Genomic DNA, 25,115 nt, shown 5'->3' with positions numbered 1-25,115 from the left:
TTCGTCCTTTCCCCCCCACTGTCTAGTTCTATGGCTACCTGTTCTAACCCCCCTTTCCTCTCTCCAGCTGTCTTCCTGTTTCTCCCATTTCCTTTTCACATCCTTCAGGATATTTCCCTCCTGTTCTAATCCCCTATTCACCATCAATTGTACTAATATCTTCTTCTTCTTGTCTTCCACTCCTCCGCTCATTCTAGTGATTCCATTCTTTCTTCCTTGTCCTGTTCTTTATTTGTTGTTCCTTGTATTATGTTTTCCAATTTTTGATCTATATGTTCTATTCAACCAAATATTTCCTTCATCTCCTTGTGTTGGTATTTCATAAAATCCTTAATGTCTTGGTAGATCAGCTCCATTTCTTTGTTTCTACTTGCTTCCATTTTACAGTCAATCCATTTTTTTAAAAAAAAGAAACCAGGAGTTTAATCTGTTCCAATCACTTTAATTTGCTCAACAATATTCAGAATCACTTGGTTAAAAGTCTTGTTTGTTGTATGTCTCCAGTAATTTTAAGGTAGATACTTATAATCCAGCAATTTAAACAGTCCCAAAGTTGCACAGCTCTCCTTTTAGCAGCAGATGGCGCTCAGACTCACACTTGGTTCTGCCTCTCTGCATAATGCTAATAGTCCAGTTTTAATTGGTTTAAGTTATAAATCCAGTAGTGGGGCAACATTTATAATTGTAAAAAAATAAGCTGCACATCAAATTCCAGTATTATTTAAAATACCTTTTCAATACCCACAACTTCACTTTGAGAGTTCAATTCTCCTTTCCTTAATTTTCTTTAAAAAAATTATCTTCTTAAATATTCTGATTTTTTAATGTGCTTGTTCCACCACTAGTCAATAGTTCCCATACGCTCCCCTTGAATTTCTTGGGGTCGTTTTTCAATAAAAATACTCTCTTACCCAGTTCACAAGCAACCCACTTTCTCTCCTCCTGCACAATCTTAGGTTTCCAGGCTGTCCTCTGCTTTGTGGCAGCCATGTTTTCTGCCGCTGCTCTCTGTCGGCTGAGGGGGCTTTCCTAATCAGGGAGGGGAGATGTGGCTCCCCTCTACCTGCTAGGTGGTCCCCCTTTGCTTTGCCACTCCTACAGAGTGGCTATGGTCCACATTTGGACCCTCCGATAAGGAGAGACTGGAGCTGACCACGGAGTTTGAGACAAGGCTTCCAATGGTGCCGTAAGTACAATCAGAGGTCCAGGGAGGCTGGATTTTGACAGCCCAGCAAGATAAAAACCAATGTCAGCTACTTCAGAAGTATTCTTTTTGCAGAACTATAATACTCTTCACTATTGCAATCTGCACATGCTTTCTCCTCCCTCTGTTGAGCTCCAGGTAAAGAAGGGAGGAATCTGTGAGACACATTTATTTAATCTGATTTCTTGGCCCAGGCTGAAGCACCATTTATCTGCCTGCTGCCTTGGTTGTAGTTCTTCCTTCTGCCCTTCAAGACCTTCTACCCCTCAGAGGGGAGGGAGGCTTCCTTCAGGTGGGGGGAACTGCCTGGAGGCTGGTTCAGGTTGGGAAATGCTTCCATTGCTCAGCATCTCCATGTCAGGGAAATCAGAATCTGTCTAATCAGAACCATTTTTTTCTCTTTCTTTAGATAGGCTGTTATTTCCTTTGGTGGGATTGGTGATGGTCATAATCTTGGCATCTGCGCCTCTCTTCCTGATCTGTAAGTGAAACACATCTATTGACCCCAAATCCTGTGTCTTTCTGTGTCAATGGATCTGGTGTGATGGGAGAGAACCTCCCTGACATTTGCAGCCAGGATCTCCACAAGGCCCTTGCCCACAATTCTCATTTCGCTGTTCTACTTACCTTTGCAGACTCAGAAAAGGCTTCTTAATCCTACTTTTTTTAGTGCTGCATGGTAGTGCCTGCGGTGCGCATGCGCAGACGAAGCAAATCAGTAGCAAAGTGAACCAGTAGCAGACTTCAGAGCATTTAACTCCTGGAAGAGACCCATGTTTTCTGCCCCTGCTTGCAATCATACTGGGGGGACAGATAACTGCAGAGGGGAAGGTCCCGCATGTCACTGTGTTTTTTTGTTTGCCAGCTGTGCTTAAACTCTAAGACATACGGTAGACTGATCTGACTCTTATCACTAAGCTCACTACGCATGTCAACACTTTAACCTGCCATCGGTGGGAGAAGCATCCGAGGGGGTTCGGGAGTTCATGGCCTCCATGACAGCCATGGACCTGACTCAATTGATTCAGGGCCTGACACACGAGGGAGGTCACACCTTGGACCTTGTTTTTGTCTCTGGCCAGTGGTTGAGTGATCTGGGAGGAGGGGACCTAACCATCACTCCCCTGTCATGGTCAGATCACGCACTCCTCCGACTTGACTTCCCTGGTGCTACCCCCCGCTGCGGGGAGGCGGAACCGGAAAATACTAGATGGTTCCGCCCCAGGCGCCTGATGGAACCAGAGAGGTTCCAGATGGAGCTTGGGCCACCTTCTGCAGCCCTGACCCGCCCTCGGGTAGAGGACCTGGTGGTCGCGTGGAACAATGCGACTACCGGGGCCTTGAACCGGGTGGCGCCTTTGCGGCCTCTCCGGCGGCAACGCTCCACCCTGCCCCCTTGGTTTACCGAGGAGCTAAGGGTGATGAAGCACTGCAAGAGATGCCTAGAGAGTCGTTGGAGATCCTCCCGTTCCGAATTTGACCGGGCACAGGTACGAGCCCATTTAAGGACGTACCTTGTGGCAGTGAGAGTGGCCAAACGTCAATATTGTGCCACTCTCATTGCATCCACAGAGAACTGCCCTGCCGCCCTGTTTCGGGTGTCCCGCTCCCTCCTTTTTCAGAGGCCGCGGGAGGCCCCTTTACAGGGTAGGGCAGAGGAATTTGGGAATTATCTGCAGGATAAAATCGCTCAAATCCGGAAGGATTGGGTCCCTTCCAGTGGTCCTGTAGAGGCGTCCGTGGCGAGTCTTGAGAGTCCTATCTGGGAGGAGTTTGACTTGGTTGCCATCGAGGATTTGGACAGAGTGCGTGGACGACTGCGACCTACCACATGTTTATTGGACCCGTGTCCCTCCTGGCTTGTACTGGCATCCTGGGAGGTTACACGCGACTGGCTCCTGGGCCTAGTGAACGCTTTGTTGGGTGAGGGGTCCCTTCCAGCCGCCTTGAAAGAGGCGGTGGTGAGACCCTTGCTCAAGAAGCCTTCCCTGGACCCTACGGAGCTGGCCAATTATCGTCCTGTCTCCAACCTTCCCTTTCTGGCGAAGGTTGTAGAGAGTGTGGTGGCTTATCAGTTTCCACGACATCTGGAGGAAAATGATTATCTAGACCCGCGCCAGTCCGGCTTCCGCCCTGGGCACAGCACGGAGACGGCCTTGGTCGCGTTGGTGGATGATCTCTGGAGGGCCAGAGATAGGGGCTGTTCCTCTATCCTGGTCCTATTAGACCTCTCGGCGGCTTTTGATACCATCGACCATGGTATCTTGTTGCGCCGACTGGAGGGGTTGGGGGTCGGGGGCACCGTTTTACGGTGGTTTGGCTCCTACCTTTCCGGCCGGACGCAACGTGTGTTGACAGGGGAGCAGAGGTCGACTCTGAGCCCCCTTACCTGTGGGGTGCCACAGGGGTCGGTCCTCTCGCCGCTCCTGTTCAACACATATATGAAGCCGCTGGGTGAGATCATCCGTGGTTTCGGGGTGGGATACCATCTGTACGCTGATGATACTCAGCTGTACATATCCACCCCGAACCACCCCAATGAGGCCGTCGAAGTGATGTCCCGGTGTGTGGAAGCCGTACGGGTCTGGATGGATGACAACTGACTCAAGCTCAACCCCTCCAAGACGGAGTGGCTGTGGGTCCCGGCCCCCCGGTTCAACCAGTTAATTCCATCTCTGGCCATCGGGGGCGTACAACTTGCCCCGGTGGAGCAGGCGCGCAATTTGGGCGTCCTCCTTGATGCTCGGCTGTCCATGGATGACCATGTGACAGCCGTGGCAAGGGGGGCGTTCCACCAGGTCCGCCTGGTGCGCCAATTGCGCCCCCTATTGGACCGGGATGCCTTGCGCACAGTCACTCGTGCTGGTGACGTCTCGCCTGGACTACTGTAACGCTCTCTACATGGGGCTTCCCTTGAAATGCACTCGTAGACTACAGTTGGTCCAGAACGCGGCCGCGCAGGTAATTATGGGGAGTACAAGGTACTCCCATGTGACACCTTTCCTGCGCGAGCTGCACTGGCTCCCTGTGGTCTACCGGGTGCGTTTCAAGGTCTTGATAACGATCTTTAAAGCGCTTCATGGCTCAGGACCTAGCTACTTGCGGGATCGTATCCTGCCCCATACATCCCTGCGACCAATTCGCTCGCACAGAGAGGGACTCCTCCAGGTGCCGTCCACCAGACAATGTCAGGGGGCGGCGTCTAGGAGTAGAGCCTTCTCTGTTGCGGGCCCAGCCCTGTGGAATGACCTTCCCCCGGATATTAGGACTACCTCTGACCTCCGCGCCTTCCAGATAAAGCTCAAGACCCACCTATTTCAAGTAGCTGGCCTGGCTCAACCATAGTTCGTTCTCACTGCTCCTGACGGGTTTTTTAATTTTGTGACTTTTGGAATTTTATTAGGGGATTTTAAATTGTGTTTTAACTGTTTTTATTCATCTTCTTACCTCCTTCATGTACACGTATTCGTTTATTTTGTCTGTGTATTGTCTATACTGTTTTTATGTGTTTTATTGTACGCCGCCCCGAGTCCTTCGGGAGAGGGTGCGGCTAAGAAATAAATTATTATTATTATTATTATTATTATTATTATTATTATTATTATTATTATTATTATTATTATTATTATTATTATTATTATTATTTCTTTCTCCACATTCTTTCTCTTGTTCGTCTGCAAAACTTAGCTAGTAAGTTTTTGTTTTCATTTTCTTTACAATAAAATGTGTTTCTTAGAATATATCTCGGGTTTATTTTGCTTAATCATGAAGTATACTTCAAGGAAAGGCCAAGGTTCATCCCTCATTAAATACAATTACCCCAGGAGGGGAACAGGGCTGAAATTTACACCCTGACACAGCAGTGGAAGGAGTCACTGCTTGTTTGGCTCAGAGCAAGAGATGATGTGAGATGCGGGAAGTGTTTCCTCAATTGAGCTTCACCAAGTGTGGCTCAATACCTCCAGGTCATTTTCTCAGCAACAAGACAGAAGTGCTTTGCCATTTCTCTCCTCTAGGAAGGGCCTTCTGACTTGCTTGCAATTGGTCTGGCTTGCTTGCCAGTCTCAGGTGAAAGCCCTAAGCGAGTCAGACCTTGCTTAGCTTTTCAAGATCAGACAAGGTTGCTGGTATTTGGATCTTGCTAGGGTTGGGACTGGAGTTTTGGAGTAGAAATCAAAACAGACATTGTGAGAATTGGATTAAGAACTACCGTGTTTGAATTATACGGGGAATACATTCTGTCTTGTACCAATTCCCAAAAGTTTAACATCCTTGCTTAAAATTAATTGATGGTGGCCAAGGTCATATAGGGAAAGGTTGGGGTTTTGGAGGATAAATCAACACACACATAGGGGAGAGTCATCTGTCTTGGGCCAATAACAGAATTCCCAGAGGTGCAGCATCATTGAATAAAGGTCACTGATGAGTTAGTACAGGGGTCGGCAACCTTAAACACTCAGAGAGCCATTTGGACCCGTTTCCCACAAAAAAAAAAAACAAAAAAAAAAACACCACTGGGACCCACAAAACCCTTCCTGTGTCTCACTATTTCCTGAGCAGCCCCAAAACTAGCATTAAATGTTCTGTTTTCTTCTGAGACTTTTCTCTTCCTGGATTTATCCATGGTTGGCCTACTGGCGGTATAAAAGCTCAATAGATCACGTGCCAGCAAGTATCTGACATTGGTGGTGGTGATGCATATTTTGAGTGACTGGGAGTAGAGGGATGAAAAAGCCACATGCACATTATAGGATTAATTCAGCATATGCCAGAACACATAATGTTCCAAGGGAAGTACATGTTAAATTTCTTAGGAAGACCACGAGGGATGAGATTGTAGGGGCTCAAAGGGGGGGACCACTAAAATATAACGACAAAGAAATTACCATTCTTAAGCAAATTCCGAAAAAAAATAAGAGATAAGAGGAGGAAGTATTCCTCCTTGTCAAAGAAATTATATAATAAAGGAATTTGGTTTAGATCGTTATTGCCAGAAGGAATGCTGATCTTCTGGGAGGGAAACAGAATTAGAATTAATACAGTTGTGGAGGCAGAGGCCTTCATTAAAAAACATAGTGCCCTCCTAGAGGACGGAAATATAAGAGGTAGTGAACAAGGCGACAATACACAAGACATGAAGGAGGGAGGCGCTGTGGCTCCTCCTGGGGACAGCTGGGAGGGAACAATAATGGAAAGACTCAGGTCACAAAAATAAATATATCTGGAATATCATTGTAATTGTTGATATATTAGAAAGTGGCAAAAGAGATGATTGAACACATGGTTGATACAATGTATAATAAGATGCTGTTTCTGCTTATCTTTTATCTTTTGTTTTTTCCCCCCTTTCTGTAAAAAGTTGTGAGAATTGGGGAGATTCCTACCTCTAGCACAATGGAGCTGCCAAAAATTTTTTTTTTGCATATCCACCTCCCCTTTTCCCATAAATTTTAAAAACCAATAAAATTCTTTAAAATGAAAAAGCCACATTCAGCTCCAGAGCCTCAGGTTGCTGATCCCTGATTTAGTAGAAACCCCTACTGGGAAGAGCCCTGCTGGGCAGCTTTGAATGGCTTCACTGGTGGTGGAGAAACAGGACTGTGATGTCCCATTGGGGCTCTAACAGGAACATGGACAGTTTCAACTTGATTATTTCTTAATATCCCCAGGAATGTCCCTTCCACTTCCCCATGGTCAGCACCTCTAGAGAGCCAACAATTTTGCCTTTCATCCTTAATGAGCAAGTCAACAGGCTGAGTTATAATCCAGGCAGTTTTACCACCTGGGTCCCTTGGGGTCTTCTTCTTAAATCCATCTCAGGCAGGAGCTGCTGCCTCAGAAATAAACTAACTATTTTCTCTCTTTGCCGTCTATTAGGCTACTGGAGGAAGTACAGGGGAAAACCCCATCAGGCAATGGAAAGTTGCCATTTAGAAGATCTTAGTTCTTCTCCTTCTTCTGGCACTGAAGATGAGATTCAATCACAGACGTTGTTCTCACCCAAAATGACATCAGAGGTGAGCCTCACTATTGCTGAAGTCTGTTTAGGAGACAAAACTTCTTCTTCTTCTTGTACCATATCCATCATCGGACATTGGCGATTCTACTATTATCAACAGCTGCACGAAAAAGTGCTGCTGTGGTTTTTTTCCAAACCAAGTTTTATTCATTTATTTTTTGTTACATATTTTAACTTCTTTTGTGAACAAAGTGTTGTCCTGGTTCCCCACCCCCACCCCCTATACCTCTTCTGTTATGCTATTACATTTTACATCGTATTTCCATTTTACATTTCAGTCATCTTATTTTTATTCCATATTCTCCCGCTTAATTTAATATTTTTCTTAATCTATAAACAATATCCTTTTGCCTCTCAAAGCTAATCCAATTTAACATATCACTTCCATCTATTCTTCTGTTTTACTAGTAATAATGCATATCCTCAAGTTTAATTTTATATAGTAAACATTTCATTTAATTAGTGGTCTACAAATAGTAATTTTAATCTATATCCCACACATTTTATTGAATATATACCGTTGGCTATATTTACTAAATTTCATTCTATTCTACTAGTAAATCCTTTTCTTTCTTTCTTTCCTGCTTTCAGCCATTTTCTCTTATCTCTCAAGAACTTCATTTCTCTCATATTCTCTTCTCTCCACCCATTTGCCTAGTTTTTTTCCTTTTTCTTGATCTTAAAATTCCTGTATTTTCCCTTTCCAATCTTTTTTCTCCTTTTTAATTTTGTTGTTTCAGTATCTCTCCCCAGTTTCCCCCTCTTCTTTCCCAGTTGGTTCCACCTTTGCTATTTCCCTTCTTTGGGGCCACTTCTCCCTTGTCTCCTTTGGGTACATAACTGTAAATCCCAGTATAATCATCTAAATTCTTTTCTTTTTCAATCTCTTTTCCTTCTATAATATCTTCCTGATCTTCATACAATCCCTTTTCTTTCTCATTTTCTCCTTCTTGTTCTAAGTGTTCCCTCTGAGTTTCCACTGTTTTTCCCCCATTTAGCATTTTATGTGCATTTTTATCATAGCAAGTATTTCATTATACATCCAAACTTCCATATTATCTGTTTAAATAGTTTAACATTTTTTTAAGCTTTCTATTATATCACAAGGATTAGAGTTCTTTTTTCCCTTTTCTTATTTCCAATTTCTAAGTCCACTTCTACTTTTTATTTGCTTTTTATCTTCCATCAAAACAATAAGTCCAGTCCAAAACACTGTTGCAAAAACAAATCCTCTTTGTTGATTCTCACAGCTTCAAAGTATCTTTTCCTTACATTCAAGGTCAAATAGCAGATGTGGTTTCTCCAATTTGTTAGTTCTTGTAGTATCTTCTTTTCACCACTAGATGTATTCCTCTCCGCTTGAAATTAAAGCAATGTGTTCTAGCTGTCAAAAGCTGTCAAAGTCTATTCCAAAAAAATATGAAAAGGTAGCAAAAGAAAGAAAAATTCCCTCTGAGTGCTTTTATTGCTTTTAATGTTTCCAGGTCCAAATACAATACAATACAATAGTAGAGTTGGAAGGGACCTTGGAGGTCTTCTAGTCCAACCCCCTAGGCAGGAAACCCTATACCGTTTCAGAGAGATGACTGTCCAACATCTTCTTAAAGACTTCCAGTGTTGGGGCATTCACAACCTCTGGAGACAACTTCTGTTCCACTGATTAATTGTTCTAACTGTCGGGAAATTTCTCCTCAGTTCTAAGTTGCTTCTCTCCTTGATTAGTTTCCACCCATTGCTTCTTGTTCTACCCTCAGGTGCCTTGGAGAATAGTTTGACTCCCTCTTCTTTGTGGCAACCCCTGAGATATTGGAACACTGCTATCATGTCTCCCCTAGTCCTTCTTTCTATTAAACTAGACATACCCAGTTCCTGCAACCGTTCTTCATATGTTTTAGTCTCCAGTCCCCTAATCCTCTTTGTTGCTCTTCTCTGCACTCTTTCTAGAATCTCCACATCTTTTTTACATCGTGGCGACCAGAACTGAATGCAGCATTCCAAATGTGGCCTTACCAAGGCATTATAAAGTGGTATTAACACTTCACGTGATCTTGATTCTATCCCTCTGTTGATGCAGCCTAGGACTGTGTTGGCTTTTTTGGCAGCTGCTGCACACTGCTGGCTCATATTTAAATGGTTGTCCACTAGGACTCCAAGATCCCTTTCACAGTTACTACTACTGAGCAAGGTAGTAGTTTTGGGGATAATTTTGGCGATAAAAGTCTTCTAGGGCTTTCAGGTTTTGCCACCATCCCTTCCCCCCCCCCTCTATTTAAATCCCCCTTCTGTCAAATAGCTGCTAAATTCCTCCCCGGGTCTCTTTTTAATCCCAGTGTAAAGTTTCTTTACCTTGGGTTGATCACTCTTTCACCTAGGTCCTCCTGTGTTTTGTCCAAACCAGACCCTTAGATTTTGAAGCCATGATGTTCTTCTTCTGCCTGGACCTCATTTGCCTTCAATCTTTCCCTGGAGGATTAAGTGAAGGATGCCATATTTTTCTGGGTGTCGCATCACATGTCTGAAATATTGTAACTTTTACTTTTTGATTGTTTTGACGATTTCCCTTGATTTTCCCAGGCAGCTTTTCACCTCGTCATTTCTGATTTTAGAAGAAAGCCTGTTAAATACCCGAGAGCCAACACCTTCAGGATAATTGGGGTGGGGGATCCATCCTCAAAGTCTTCCCAAGGCAGCCATGGAGGGGTGGTGGGTTGTCTGAGGCTCCTCTCGGTCTCAGCCCCTCCTCTTGGGGACCCTCTGATCTGGTTGCTCTACAAGGGAAAATCAGTCAAAGCTCAGCTCCTCTGGCCCTCCAGCTCCAAGAGAGGAGAGTGAGACAGGAAAGGGGCTGGGAGCAGGAAGTGGGGCACCCTGGGAAAATGGGGGATTTCTGTCCAGGAAGGACTGGAGGGGGAGAAAGAGAGGGTAGACTGGAAAAAGATGGGGAGAGGCCCTCTAGGATAAAGGCTTCTTGGTGATCATGAGCTGGAGGTATAAGAGAGAAAAGAGGAAGGAAGCACTGGTGGGAGAAGGGATAACCCCTTCTCTCAGGGAGGACCTGTTTATATGGAGCGGCAATGCAAAACTTCTCCTCTTCCGTTGCTTCCTTCCCTACAGGGTTGCTGTGGGGAGAAAACAGAGCTAAGAGAAGGAGAGAAAACATCTCTGAAGGCTTCCCCAGATGCCTATTCAGACAACAAGGAAAGGCCAGCTCTGGAGATTTGTGAGGACTGGAGGAACGTTTGAAAGATGCTGATGCCCCAAAGCCAGGAATGGAGGGGCTGGAGGAAGAAGTGAGCCCAGGAACCTCAGAGGAACAAGTGGATGAGCACCTGGCTGGAGAGGAAAGGGGAGAGACGCAGCTGCAGCTGGAGGGCTCACAGACCCAGACAGAAGCCCAGGATGGAGAAGGATTGCAGCTGCAGTGGATGAAGAAGGGTGAGGAGAAATTGCCTCCTCCACCACCGTAGAATGGAAGTTGGTGAGGCTACCCTAGTGCAAGGAGCCTCTTTCCTCCTAGTGAGTAATACCAGCACATACCAGCCTACTTAGTCCAACATTTCAAAAATTCAATGTTAGAAATAATCACACATTTCCTTTTAACTCCATGATTAATGTACATTTCACTTCCAATCTGTACTTCATGGGACATCCATTTGGATTTCAGACCTATTTCTCAGACTTGTACCCTAGCTTGGATTTGGGTGTGGATTCTGAATCATACCTGGATTTTGCTGTTTGTTTGTGTGTTTGTGTCTGTGTCTCTGTGTGTGTGTCTGTGTGTATTTGGGGATTCATCCCTTTCCCTGGTAACTTTGCAACTCTCAACCAAGCTGAGCAACCTTGGATTCAGTGGGATTTTGCCATAGGTGTGAGTGGTGAGTGGGACCTGGGGAATATTATAAGAGCCTTCGCCCTCATTTTTTTGGACATGACAAAGGTCAAATTCAGGTCTACTTGCGGGATCGCATCCTGCCACACACAGCCCTGCGGCCAATCCGCTCTCACAGGGAGGGACTTCTCCTGGTGCCGTCCACTAGGCAATGCCAACGGGCGACGCCAAGGAGTAGGGCCTTCTCTGTGATGGGCCCAACCCTCTGGAATGACCTCCCCCCCCCCGACATTAGAACCACCACTGACTTCCGCTCCTTCCGGCAAAAATTGAAGACTCACCTGTTCCGATTAGCTGGCCTGGCACATTCATAACTTCTACCTCCTGGCAGATAGATTTTTTAACTGGTATTTTAGGGGAACTGTTTTTAAAATTAAATTTATGGGATATTTTTTAGGGGTTTTTTAAAACTTATTTTAGATACTTTACTTAGTTGCACAGTTCTTTTTAACCTCCTCCATATTTATTTATCTATTAACAATTTAACTATTTAATTATTTAATTATTTAATTATTCATGTGATGTATTTTTTGTATGGACTGTACACCGCCCCGAGTCCCTTTTGGGAGAGAGGGCGGTCTATAAGTGCAAATAAAAGTAAAGTAAAGTAAAGGTCATCTTTTTGCCTAATCCCATCAGACCCAAATGAACCCTTTGAGAGTGGCCGGGGAAGGGGAAATCTCCTTTTGTTACTTTTCTTTTCTCCACTAAAAGCAAACCCTCTTTTTTGGGGGGAAGGCAATCACTCTCAACCCCAACAATATTTCCTTAACAGAAGGGCAGGATGTGAGTTGCACTTCTTTCTAAGTGCTGGAACTGCTTCCCAGGTCAGCCTCCCATTCTGATTGTTCCTGGTGGTCTCCCATCCCATCCATGCAGAGACAAAGTAGGGCAGCCCTCCTTACTTGAGGGGCCCATGATCCCTCCAGTGGAGATAAGGTGGGCACAGTCCAGGTGTCTTCCCTTAAGCTTTGGCCCCTTGTAGGTCCTCGGAAGTGTGACTTTTCTGTTACAGCCCCTGCCCCATGGAAGACTTACCCCTGAAGGTCCAGCAGCCCCTCCCCTTTTAACCTTCCAGGGGAAACATGTGACCTGCTTGTTTTCCAAAAACACTGAAGGTCCAAGTGGGATGATGTGTGGTTATTTTTTCTTTTTTGTTTATAATTTTGAGATGTACTATTTATATACATATTTTGTTAATATTTATATATCTGTGAAAATCCATGTCACTGCGTTAATTGGTTTGCTAGCCGAACTGAACTGAATAATTACTGATGAATTACTGCGCAGGTCATAAGCCTTTATCAGCAATGATTTATTGTGCATACTCATCGCACATTCCAGAGACTTCTTTCCTTTTGATCTTTGTTCGTCTGCCAGGAAGCTGGGAGACAAACTGCTTCTTGCCAAAATGTAACAATTAGATAGATTTGTTTTATTTTCTATTTTATTATTTTTGTATTAAAGTTTGCTTTTTAATTAGAACATGTTTCCGGGATTTTATTTTATTTTTCGCTTATCGAAGATATGCCTGTTTGGAAAAGCCACGGTCTAAGCCTCATTTAGTTCAGGGTGAAATATCTTCCCCTGACAATCCAGAAATATAGCCCATTAATCTATTAATTTAATAGGTCCTAGGGATGATAGCAGGCACCAGAAGAAAAAGATATGAACCAAAGTTTTCAGCTAGGATGATTTCAAAATTTACCAGAAATATTTGCAATCCTGCTGAGCCATTGATAACTCTGAAATGTGTGTGTGTTGTTGTTGTTGTTTTGCAAAATATGCACTTGTATGGATTGGTGCCTTCTGGGCAAAATAGTTGGGACCGATCCCATGTCTGGGACCCCAGAAGGAACTGACCTCACCCCCGGGAACTGAACACTCCCTTGTATTGGTAACTGTAGTTGGGGTCATGGACAATGTTCCCTCTAATTTTTTTTCAGTGTGAGCAGAAAAGTATAGTGTTTGAGCGGAACATTTTCATGCCTGAGCACCTAAGAGAGCAACAGTTTGAACTGCTGTCACGTCTGCTGGATATTTGCACAACATTCCAAGTGTCAATCGCCAACTACGAGCGAGGTTTCAGCCCGATGAATGCCAGGCATGAAAATGGGCTGCTCAAACACCATACTTTTCTGCTCACATTGAAAAAAAGAAGCCTCTCTGCTCAGCTTTTACATTGTTAGACTGGCTAGAGAGAGACATGGCACCAACAGCCTGGGCCCTGGCATTTTGCAGGCAACCTGTCCAATCACATTCCTTTGGAATGCAACCCATCACACCTGAATTAGATTTTGCCAATTATCCTATTAAAATATAATCCTATTATTCTAAAAGATGACTAAGTCAATATTAAAAACTGTAAATATTTAATGCTGATAAATAATAGCAGTCATTGTTATTTAGTATGAGTAAAATCAGTATTGATATATCAATATAATATCAATCAAAATTGACAATAAACACTAAAATAACAATACAAATATATAATGTGGAGTATAAATGTAATAAATATAATATATAAATGCAATATAAATGTAATAAAATAATTTATCATGAAACTCTCCCCCTTGCCAAAACTATTTTGAATAAAGATATGAAATTAATCAAGTATTGCATTTATTTTTCAAAATGAATGTACTAATTTTTTATTATTTCAGTTTTGTACTCCATCTTTTCATCTCCAAGGCATTCAAAGCAGCTAACAGATTTTTTAAAAAATTGAAATCTACTTAAAAACTGGCGTTAACATCACCATAAACTAATTCAAAAAGCCTGGCTAAAAAGGGAATTTTCCTTTTCTAAAACCAAAAGAGAAAGAAGAACTGCTGTAGGATTGTATTCCATAGTATTTAATCAATGCAGAGCTTTCAAATGTAATCCAAATTATATATCTAAACAACATTATAAATCATTTAAATATCAGAAGATTAGAGCATTGCTTTTTCTGATCTCTTGGCAGAAAGGATGTGTACTGGCATTTAATGGAATTTAAAATGATTAAGTCCATGACACAAATTGCACAATAGGAAATCCAGGCCAGAATTTAGCCAGCCCAGGGGGGAGAAAGTAGGTAAGGCCACTTTATAGCTAAATTTGATACCATTAAAAATTAAATAGGATTAAAATCTGTGGTTTATAATTTACCCAGTTGTGCCATGTCGTCCGCCCCACTCCTTTGGCCGGCGTTAGCCTGCTGCACCAAGGAGGCACGTAAGAGGAAAAAAACCAGGAGGAGATACGCACGTAGCTAAGCACGTAGCAACCTCAGCGTCTAAACCGGCGACTCCACAGCATGCGCGTGCCCACTCTCACGTCCGAGTCGAGACAGGACATAAAAAGGGAAGGAAAGGCAGGGAGGAGACAACTGGACCCATCCCCGTTTGGGGCACCGGTTTGCACACAAGCGAGTACCCGGCACAGGATGGGGAAAGGCTTTGTTGACAGGTCCGAAGCGCGGAGAATCAGGAGATGCCACCCACATGCAGCCGCATAATAAATCGCACCAATTCCACTCAAACTTTTAAAAAAATGTTGTCAAGACTCCTGTTTAGCTGGAGGGAGTTTCGTTCGTGATTCCGCAGCTGTTCTGCAGAGTGCAGAGACTGCAGTCCGTGTCCGGCAAATGACACTGTGCAGCAGTGGAAAACTACTGCGCGGTATTTACTTGCCATGTGCGCAGCCGCGCACCTTAGAGGGAACATAGGTCATGGCCCTTTGTGTTTTAATATACTTTGTCTTTCTTGAAAAGTGAAAACAATCTCATGCCTCCCCTTCATTGACAATGTGTGGTAAGGTTTAATCTTTTTGATATTTTATGAATTTAATTGATATGTGTATTCTCTGTGATTGTGTATTTTTTTCTGATGTTGCTAATGTCAGGCCTGAAAGCCATCTTTTCCTGTTTGGACTTTAGGCCTTCCACACTTTCTGTTATTCAACTATGTATTTTCTATTGTGGGAAAATGGGAGGGGGGATTGTACAAAGTTGGGTGATACGTAGCCATAACAAAATTCTTTCTAGAAAGCCAAGGTCATCTTTTGTCTCTACACCTGGCCGGAACTGGATGGGTGGAAGCTGCCAATGTGGCAGTGGGAGATTGGACCATGTGATGGACTTGTGGGTGTAGGGGCAGGATCTTGAACTTTCAACTGGGTGGGGAAAACCTGGAAGCTTTCTGATTTGGGTTTTCCCAGATGTGCCAACATGGCTCTCTTAATAAATTAGAACTTTGAAGAATCCTTTGCCCCAGACTCTGATTTACTTTTGGATGCTATTTGGAACCCTGACGTTAATAACCCAAATCTCCTTTAAAATACCTCACCAGCTACCCCGAAGCTCAGGATGCTGTCCAGGGTTCTGAGCCCCAGCATCAACCCAAACCCGGGTGATGGAAAGACCCAGGGAAGATGGAGGAAGAGAAGAAGTCCACGGAGGGAGCCATAGATGACAGCTCGGCAATCTATGACAAGACCATCTATTCTCCTTCCCAATCCATGGTGGAAGCTGCAGAGGCCGCGGAGAGGGAACGTCAGCCGGGAGCCCGGCGCAAAGAGCCGGACCTAACCCTGCAAAGCGAAGCCACAGGAGTCACCTCCTCTAAGGAGATGCTGTTGGAGCCACAGATGGGTGCAAGATCAGCCTCAGCCCACGAATGGAGACTGCCAAAGCAGACGCCAATGCTGCGCTCCAAAGATTGGGGGTTCCCACCACTGTCACACAGTCAGTCGCTGGCTGGCCTTCCAGATCAATTTAGACAGTTTAACATAAGTGGGGCGATCCCTTGCCTTAGCACCGAGCCTCTCAGGTGGACTCTGGCCCAGCCAACATTCACCTTTGCAGGTCGAGACTCCATAGTGCCCTGGAGTGGAGATACTTGCTCCTTCCACACAGCAAAATGTGGGTCAGCCCACAACCTGGGCTCTGGGCCCCGGAGTGCAGATGGCCCAACACCAGGGCTGGGGGGTCAACCTATCCAGCTGGTGACCAGCCTGCAGCAGAGTTTGGGGGGGGATCTCAAACCCAAACCAATTGCCGACAAGTGGGTTACTGCCTGGCCAAGGATGAGTGCAGTAGGATGGGAAAACTTCCACAGAACTCAGGTGGAGTTTGCTGTTCTTCTGGCACTGCTTGACGGCTTCACTTTCAGTCTCTGGCTGCAAAGTGGGGTCTTCGGTCATCAATGCCAAATCAGTTATAAAACCAGTTATATATTTTCAGGTTGGGCAGCCATACCTGAGTATTTTTTATTTGCATGAAAATACTGATGTAGGACTGGATAAGAACGCCACACGGATAGGGTTGACCTTAAACTACAGGCAGCCCATCTTGGTCCCAAAAACTTTACCAATCTTTTTTTTAATAATTGTTTTTATTTTAATATGAGCAAGCCATTTTCCATTAAACAATGTATCATCTGGGTACAAATATTTTGTGCCAACAATTAAAATTTACAATCATATTCATTACTTAATCTTTTCTTAGCTTAATTTCCAATACCTTCAATGTCTGATACTATAACAATCCTCATCATGATTTATTTAACTCTATTAACTCTATTAACTTTGAATACATTTTCTATATTTTACACAACTTCTTTCACTATTAATTCTTATGTCTGTTCTCTAACCATCAGTAAAACGATTCCCAAATTGGGTAATAATCCATTGGTTCTTTCTTTTTGAAAGCAAGTGTCAATCTGTTCATTTCTGCACATTGTAGGAAAGAGAGGAAAGGTTACGTAAAGACATGCTCAGTAAACTGCCATGATCTCAGTGGCTGTTTACCTTTTAACCTATGAGCTCACCTAGCAGAGTACCAGGGAATTATGTGAGATTCAACTCTGGCTGGGATGGACTTAGAGATTGACAAGGAAAATGCACCAATAAGATGCTGTTACTACCCCTGCTTTTGCTTTGCTTGTTAAAACTGTCTAAAAGCCAAATAAACTCTGCGTAAGGCAAACAGACATTTTGGACACCAACTGCTGTGATGGATTTCTGAAACCTGCAGCACATTCTAGTATTTTCCTAATCACGTTCTCCTCTCTAGGGATCTCTTCGTTTTCCAGTTTTGTGCAAATACGATCCTAGCTGTTCTTATAACATGGATAATCAAATATACATTTTCTTTACTAGAGTTTTCTGGTAAAATCCCCAACAAAAAATATTTCAGGTTTTAAGTCAATGTGTTGTTGTATCGTCTTTTCCAGCCACATATGTATTTTAGTCCAATATTATTTTTTTGCCTCTACACAAGTCCACACTGCCAATCTTTGAAGAACGTTCCAACTCCAAGGTCCCTTCCAACGGGAGTCTTAGTGGACAACCAGCCAAATATGAGCCAGCAGCAGCCAAAAAAGCCAATGCAATCCTAAATTGCATTAACAGAGGGATAGAGAAAAACCGGGGAAGACATGATAGCAGTGTTCCAATATTTGAGGGGCTGCCACAGAGAGGAGGGGGGTCAAGCTATTTTCCAAGGCCCCAGAAAACCAGACAAGGAATAATGATCAACGAGAGATTTGACCTGGAAATAAGGAGGAGGTTTTTTTTTTATTAAAGAGTTTTAATAGATTTTACAAATATTTCCCCTTCCTCTTCCCTCCCTCCACCCCAACCCTTCCCCCCCTCCAACCCATCCTCCCCCAACCTTCCAGAGCAAAATACAGGGTATAAACATTTAACAATCATACGCTAACATAAGCTAACTAACTTTAACATCTTGCCTCCTCTTGTGCTTTAACTCCCCTTTTATTAAGCTACCTTTAGGTAAATTGAACATTCCTTGCTCCTTCACTCATAAGCTAATTGAAATTTCTTAGTCCGATATTTGTTTTGAATATAGTCAATCCATCTTCTCTATTCCAACTTGTATTTCTCATCTGAATGGTCCTTCAGATATGCTGAGATTTTGGCCATCTCTGCTAAATTTACTACTTTTAACGTCCATTTTTGAATAGTAGGCAGTTCTTCCTTCTTCCAGTACTGCGCCACCAGCAATCTTGCTGCCGTTGTCAGATTCAGAATCAAGTTAGTGTCTATAACTGTACAGTCTGTAATTATGCCTAACACAAACAACTGGAGAGTGAACTTTCTCCTCTTTTTAAGAATATTTTGAATAATTCACCATATTTTTATCCAAAATGCTTTAACTTTTTTACAAGTCCACCATATATGATAATATGTAGCGTCAGCACAGTCACATCTCCAGCATTTAGGTTGTAAATTCGGATACATACAAGCTAACTTTTTAGGATCTAAATGCCATCTATAAAACAGCTTATAGACATTCTCTCAAGTTTTGAGCTTGAGAAGGTTTCTGACAGTGAGAACAATCAACCAGAGCAACAGTTTGCCTTCAGAAGTTGTAGGAGCTTCATCACTGGAAGCTTTCCAGAAGGGATTGGGTTGCCCTATGTAAGAAATGGTGTAGGGTCTCCTACTTGAGGGGGGGGGGATTGGGGTTGGATTACATGACCTATAAGGTCCCTTCCAACTCTGTTAATCTGTTAACTCCGTTATTCTGCGTTCACACACCAGGCGTAACCAGGTCGTTTGCATGCTGAGCTTGGCTGGGGAGAATTGGGGGGGGGGGGTTTCTCTGCGTGTGGAGGGCAACTAGGAGCTTCCAGAGTGGCGCATCAGCCGACTTAGGAGCTGGGGCGTTGCGGGGCTGTGGCAGCGGCACTGCGATTGCCAAATCTCGGAGGCCGGTGCAAAGGATCGAAACTCCTCCTTGAAGGGCAGAGGCATTTGGGATGGGAGGAGATCCTCGCCGTCGGCCATAGATGCCAAGCCGGGAAGGCGATGCTGATGCAACTGGCGCTCCGATTGTTCCTCTCGGCCGGCCTGGGATCCTTCATGCCGAGGGGCCACCGCGGTGAGTTTTTGGAAGGATTTGCGATGTGGCTTGAAAGCGAGGCGGGGGACGGGGGCGGGGGGGGGACGACGACGGACACACACACACGTGTTCTGCCCAATGTTCCCTCTCAGCTGCAGGAAAAGACCGCGCAGCAGTTTCCAACTGCATGGCAGTGATTTCTAATGTCACAGCATAACATTTGGCAAACTCCCCTTCCCCACCCATCTCCGAAATCAAAAACTGCTGCTTGACCTGCCTCCCCATGAAAGCACCCACTCCCGGCCTTCTCCTGGGTGGAGGGGGGAGGAGAAAGAACCTGGACAGTAGTGGATCAATGCATAGAAGGGGGGGGGGAGACGTGGAGGATTACACCTCTCCACCCCCCCACCCCCACCACATATAATCCTTGATATGTGTCCTACGTTCCACTCTTTTTTTTAAAGCCTTCTAACTGATTAGCAATCCCTTCCCTTTTCGGAGAAGAAATAAAAGTGGGCTTAATCCGTTTCCTCCTCCCCGGGCACAATGGTTCATTCCCACTGCAAGCTCTGCCTGGGGCAAACAGCCGGTGCCATTCGAGAAAAGGGGGGAGAAACTACGCACGGTGTTAATTGAGGGGGGGGATAATAATAATAATAATCAACAACAGTGCTCCCCCGACCTCGGATTGCCTGGTTTCAGCTCCGCTTTGAAAGTGGTTTCGGGCCTGACACCTGGACGGAACCACTTGACCTGGGAAGCCGGGGGGGGGAGGAGGAGGAGGCTAGCTTTGTCTCTTGTACGCTCTCCTGGGGAAGCAAATGGTATCGCCCAGTCCCATTCATTTTCGCCTCTTTGGCTCCGTCGACTGCTCGAGAGTATCCTCTGTGGCGCTGCGGCCTGGGAATCATGTGCTCTGCCCAGTCCTGTTATCTGTTTCTAGCATTTAAGCAAGATTCCCTCAGATTTGTGGTCGAGTAGGCGTGCATCTATCTCAGGGGTCCCCAAACTTGGCAACTTGAAGACTTCTGGACTTCAACTCCCAGAATTCTCCTGCCAGCTATGCTGGGTGAAGAATTCTGGGAGTTGAAGCCCACATGTCTTCAAGTTAACAGGTTTGAAGACCTCTGATCTATTTATATTTTTATTGTTTTTACATTTAAAACAATGCAATGGCGCGGAGTCGGGGTGATCATATATTCACATTATGTATATCTAGTTTCAACCATTAACAGTTATTCTACTTAATACATTGTCTGTCCTTCTGTTCGATCACAATATATACATTTGTTCCAGTCTTGTCATCTTGACTTATACCAGTCATAAAATCTATTCCATACCTCAAAATATTCTGATTCCCCTTTATTTTTAAGTTCCAAAGTGAGCCTATCTGCTTCTGCACAGGCCAACACTTTTCTCATTATATCTAGCTCTGATGGTGTATTTTCTTTTTTCCAATGCTGTGCATAGGTTATGCGCGCTGCAGTCAGTATATGTATAATTAGATAGAGTGTATCTTTCTTAAACCCCTCCGGTATTATGCCTAGGAGAAAAGTTTCTGGTTTAAACATAATTTGTTCTCCCACCATTTGTTCTAACCATGATTGAATCATTTTCCAATTTTTTTTGCCTCATTGCACGTCCACCACATATGGTAGAAACTGCTTGGTGTTTTTTTACACTTCCAACAATTTGGGGCCAGATTTTTGAACATTTTAGAAAGCCGTGCTGGCGGGAGATGCCATCTGTAGAACATCTTGTAAAGGTTTTCTTTATGCGCTGTAGCCAATGTTAATTTCTGATTAAGTATCCAAAGTTTTTCCCACTTAGCCAATTCCACATTGTAACCGAAATTTTTCGCCCAGGCGACCATGGTTTCTTTGACATGTTCTTCCTCTAGTTTATATTCTCTGGAAGGTCAAATTCAGATTCTCTGATCTATCTACTTGCTTTCTCCTGTCCACTATGCTGGCTGGAGAATTCTGGGAGTTGAAGTCCACATGTCTTCAAGTTGCCAAGTTTGAAGACCTCTGATCTATCTACCATGCTGCAGTATTTGGAACCGATTGTGTAAAGCCTCTGCGACCAGCGTGACAAAGTGTACTCGGAATGGTTGTTAAAGAAAGACAGACATGAGAAACTGTAAGATGAGACAGGCTTTCACTGAATAACAGTATACATTACCGCAAAAACTATAAACTTTAATATTGCAGACTTGCAGTATTATAAGTGATACTGATATTATATAACACTTTTAATTAAGCGGGTACCTTGAATAAACATAACATTGAGTTTCAAATAACACTGATTTCGTTGTTGTCTTGGGTGACATCTGTGAAAAAAATTCAAGTGCTCAGGCATGAAAATGTGCCGCTCAAACACTACTTTTCCACTCACACTGAAAAGAAATTAGAGGGAACATTGCCTGGATTGGGTTAACAGGTAGTAGCGGAGGCGGAAGGCTCGCCCAGACGCTTCTATGCATGCACAGAAGCACGGGGCATGCATGGGAGCACATGAGCCTCCGGAAGTGTGCACGAGCAAACCCACCACTGACTAAGAGCCCATGCACCGAAGACTTATTCTATTCTCTCTTTCTCTCTCCTTCCTTCCCTCTCTTTCTCCCTCTTTCTCTCCCTCCCTCCCTCTTTCTCTCTCTCTCTCCCTCTCCCCCTCTCTCCCTTCTCTCTCCCTCCCTCTTTGTCTCTCTCTCCCTCTCTCCCCCCTCCTCCCTCTCCCTCCCTCTTTCCCTCCCTCCCTCTCTCTCTCTCTCCCTCTCTTCCCCCCTCTCTCCCTTCTCTCTCCCTCCCTCTTTGTCTCTCTCTCCCCCTCTCTCCTCTCTCTCCCTCCCTCTTTCCCTCCCTCCCTCTTTCTCTCTCCCTCTCCCCCCTCTCTCCCTTCTCTCTCCCTCCCTCTTTCTCTCTCCCTCTCTCCCCCCTCTCCCTCCCTCCCTCCCTCCCTGTCCCTCTCTCTGCCCTGGACTAGATCTTCTTGGCAAGAGAAATGCTGTGCTGTCCAGGACAATTATTCAAAAATGCAGGTTCCAGAAATGTTTGCAATTATACAATACAATAGTAGAGTTGGAAGGGACCTTGGAGGTCTTCTAGTCCAACCCCCTGCCTAGGCAGGAAACCCTATACTGTTTCAGACAAATGGCTATCCAACATCTTCTTAAAGACTTCCAGTGTTGGGGCATTCACAACCTCTGGAGGCAAGCTGTTCCACTGATTATTGTTCTGTCAGGAAATTTCTTCTCAGTTCTAAGTTGCTTCTCTCCTTGATTAGTTGCCATTCATTGCTTCTTGTTCTACCCTCAGGTGCCTGGGAGAATAGTTTGATTCCCTCTTCTTTGTGGCAACCCCTGAGATATTGGAACACTGCTATCATGTCTCCCCTAGTCCTTCTTTCTCTTAAGCTAGACATACCCAGTTCCTGCAACCGTTCTTCATATGTTTTAGTCTCCAGTCCCCTAATCATCTTTGTTGCTCTTCTCTGCACTCTTTCTAGAGTTTCAACATCTTTTTTACATTGTGGCAACCAGAACTGAATGCAGTATTCCATGTGTGGCCTTACCAAGGCATTATAAAGTGGTATTAACACTTCACGTGATCTTGATTCTATCCCTCTGTTGATGCAGCCTAGAACTGTGTTGGCTTTTTTGGCAGCTGCTGCACACGGTTGGCTCATATTTAAATGGTTGTCCACCATCTTGATTGTATCACTCTTCCCCTTCCAGGCTCCTCCAGGCACTCCCTGTCCTATTCCTACCTGGAGGTGTCAGAGTCCAGCCAGAGGGTGCCCCAGTTCAGCTCCATGGTCCTCCTGGATGTCCAGCCCATCGCTCGATATAACTTTTCCACTGGGAAGTTGGTTCCTCTGGTGCCCTGGATGGAGGAGGAGGAGGCGCAGATGTTTGTGGTACCTGAGATGGTGTTCAGAGCTGACCTGGAGTGGTTATCAAAACTCAACCCCCAGATTGGAGGTAAGCAAAAGCAAATCTGCTTTCAAGTCCCAAATTCTCCCTCAAATCTCACCTTCCCACCTCTTGTCACTTTGGTTAATGGCAAAAGAGGCAAGCAGGCAAAGAACAGAAATTGGGAGGCTGGGACCTTAGGGGGTTGGCTACAGCATATCGGCACGAGGGAAAGCAAAACCAACTCTAATTGTTCCCCACGGTTTCAGTATAATTAAAAGAATAAATGATTCCCTCCCCAAGTGTCACATGTCACATTGTCCAATTATGTTAATTGGAGAGTTTCTTGGTCTCCTCCTCTCCCTCTCCACCTCTGGAGATGAACTTGTGTCATGGTCTGGGTTAGAGTGACATTCCAAACCTCTCCCGCCCCCCGGCCATTTCTGTGTGGCAACTGAGAAATGGAAAAATGGCTACTGCCAGATCCGTTTTGGTAATTGACACCCCTTCCCAAGAAGGAGCAATATTGTTTCCACCCTTGACCACCAATGACTGGAAGGAGCATGAGGATGGGAGATCCTTTCCTGCAAAGGAAAGAAAACCGCCTCCCTTCCCCAAGATCTTCTCTCTCAGGGTCTTCATGGTCTTCTAGCCCCACATCAAGAACACCAAGTGTAGCCCCAGATCACTGAAAAGACCTCCCACCCTTGAAAGAAAGAGGGGAGGCAAGATCCGTTTTCCCTCCCCTGGTGGGATAAGGGGGAAGGAAACACTTCAATCATTTCAGAGGGGGTCTCTAGGGAGAGGAACTCTGGACTATTCTCACCCCTCTTTGTGTATTTCAGGGCTTCACACCTGGCAGGTGACTTTGGGCTGTGAGCTCAGGGAAGACGGGAGCAAAGGAGGGTTTTTGCACTATGGCTACAATGGGGGGGACTTCATCAGCTTCGATAAGGAGACCCTCGGATGGGTGACAGCTCAGCCCCAGGCCCAGAAGGTCAAGGAGAAGTGGGAGAAGGATCCAGCGAGGTCTGAGAGAATCAAATTCTTCCTGGAGAATAATTGCCTTGAGTGGCTAGAGAAATGCCTGTCCTACCGGAAGAAGACAGGTGAGTGGCCAAATTCACTCAGGTTGTGTATTTTTTCTCGGCTCCTTCCTCTTCCTCTTCTCTTGTTTTTCTGCCCTGCACAGCCAAGCCATCCTTCATGTGCCTGGCAGAAAGCGATCTGGGCATTTACCAAAACAAACTAGGGGCATTTACCACAATAGGGAAAAGAAGTTCCAAAACCTCTCCCCTCAAAAAATAAGTTCTTCCAAGAAAAAGAAAAGGAAACCAAAGGAGCCAGATAGCAAAGTTGAGATCCAGCTTCATTTTCATGAGGAAATCTAATTTTTGCTTCCTGCATTTGGGGCAGAACCAAAAGTTGATTCTCTTCCCAATTTCCATCTGGAACATCTTGAACAAATTCAATTTAGGATGTCAAAAGTGAATCAAAGCCCAAGCATTACGATTACTTTGGTCAGAGTGAGAACTTTACCCCTAACTCTATGTGTCCCTTTCAAAAATGAATCTAAAGAGTTCCATGTCCCAGAGGTTCAGGAGAGGAGAGGGAGCAGAGGGAGAGGAGGGCCAGAGGAGGTCTTACCACTTATTCAATCGCCCTGACATAAACTCCACAAATCCCAGGCATTCTGTTGTTGCTGTTTCTGCACAGCCCCAGTGGGGAAGGTGACTCGCAAGGTGGTGAATGACAGACTGGAGGTCCTCAACTGCCAGGCCTTTGGCTTCTACCCCAAGGAGATCCAGGCCACCTGGAGGAGGGACGGAGAAGTCTGCAAGTCCGAGACCCTCCATAGGAATGTGACCCCCAACTCAGATGGGACCTATTATGTCCAGCTCAGCATTGAGATCGACCCCAAGGAGAGGGACCGTTTTCGGTGTCACCTGGAGCACGAGGGCTTGCAGAAGCCCCTGGTCTTGGCCTGGAAGGAGGAAACAGGTGAGAGGCCTTTGCAATTTGTCACCTCGTGGTGAGATGGGTGGCATATAAATTTATTAAATAAAACACATCAATAAAAATAAATGTAGAAGTAGATTATTCACCATTGTAGGATGGTTCAATTAATGCCATTTTCAGCAGGGGAGGTTGGCCCTTTGTCAGCCCAACAAGGGAGACCAGAATAAGAAACCAATGCCAGGTACAATCTGGCAATCTGAAAATGCTTCTGCCTCCCTCCATTTA

At 44.8% G+C, this 25,115-nt stretch overlaps 2 protein-coding genes and 1 long non-coding RNA gene across 11 annotated transcripts in view; 2 read left to right on the top strand and 1 right to left on the bottom strand.

Annotated features, from left to right (window-relative positions):
* The window catches only part of LOC309383778 (major histocompatibility complex class I-related gene protein-like), a 140,309-nt gene that overhangs the window by 91,411 nt on the left and 23,783 nt on the right, over window positions 1–25,115 (bottom strand). The window lies entirely within an intron of this gene.
* Window positions 1–25,115, top strand: part of LOC309383784 (major histocompatibility complex class I-related gene protein-like) — a 57,226-nt gene that overhangs the window by 28,774 nt on the left and 3,337 nt on the right. For 4 of the 7 annotated variants that reach the window (XM_081936676.1, XM_081936678.1, XM_081936679.1 and 1 more), the window contains exons 2-4: window positions 22,695–22,940; window positions 23,717–23,980; window positions 24,588–24,872. In XM_081936676.1, the coding sequence (XP_081792802.1) occupies window positions 22,695–22,940; window positions 23,717–23,980; window positions 24,588–24,872 (795 nt within the window). Of the gene's footprint in view, window positions 1–1,613; window positions 1,686–7,081; window positions 7,222–18,886; window positions 18,998–22,694; window positions 22,941–23,716; window positions 23,981–24,587; window positions 24,873–25,115 lie in introns of those variants that run through there. The other 3 variants (XM_081936675.1, XM_081936674.1, XM_081936680.1) reach the window with 2 other exon arrangements.
* LOC309383819 lies at window positions 11,157–15,350 on the top strand. The gene is made up of 4 exons (XR_014173921.1): window positions 11,157–11,171; window positions 11,726–12,337; window positions 12,712–13,024; window positions 14,822–15,350. It is a non-coding gene; the product is annotated as an uncharacterized lncRNA (long non-coding RNA).

Source organism: Natrix helvetica (assembly GCF_964273705.1).
Source record: "Natrix helvetica genome assembly, chromosome: 1".
NCBI lineage: Eukaryota > Metazoa > Chordata > Lepidosauria > Squamata > Natricidae > Natrix > Natrix helvetica.
The sequence above is the reverse complement of the archived record's forward strand: the minus strand, read 5'-3'. Positions and strand labels throughout refer to the sequence as shown.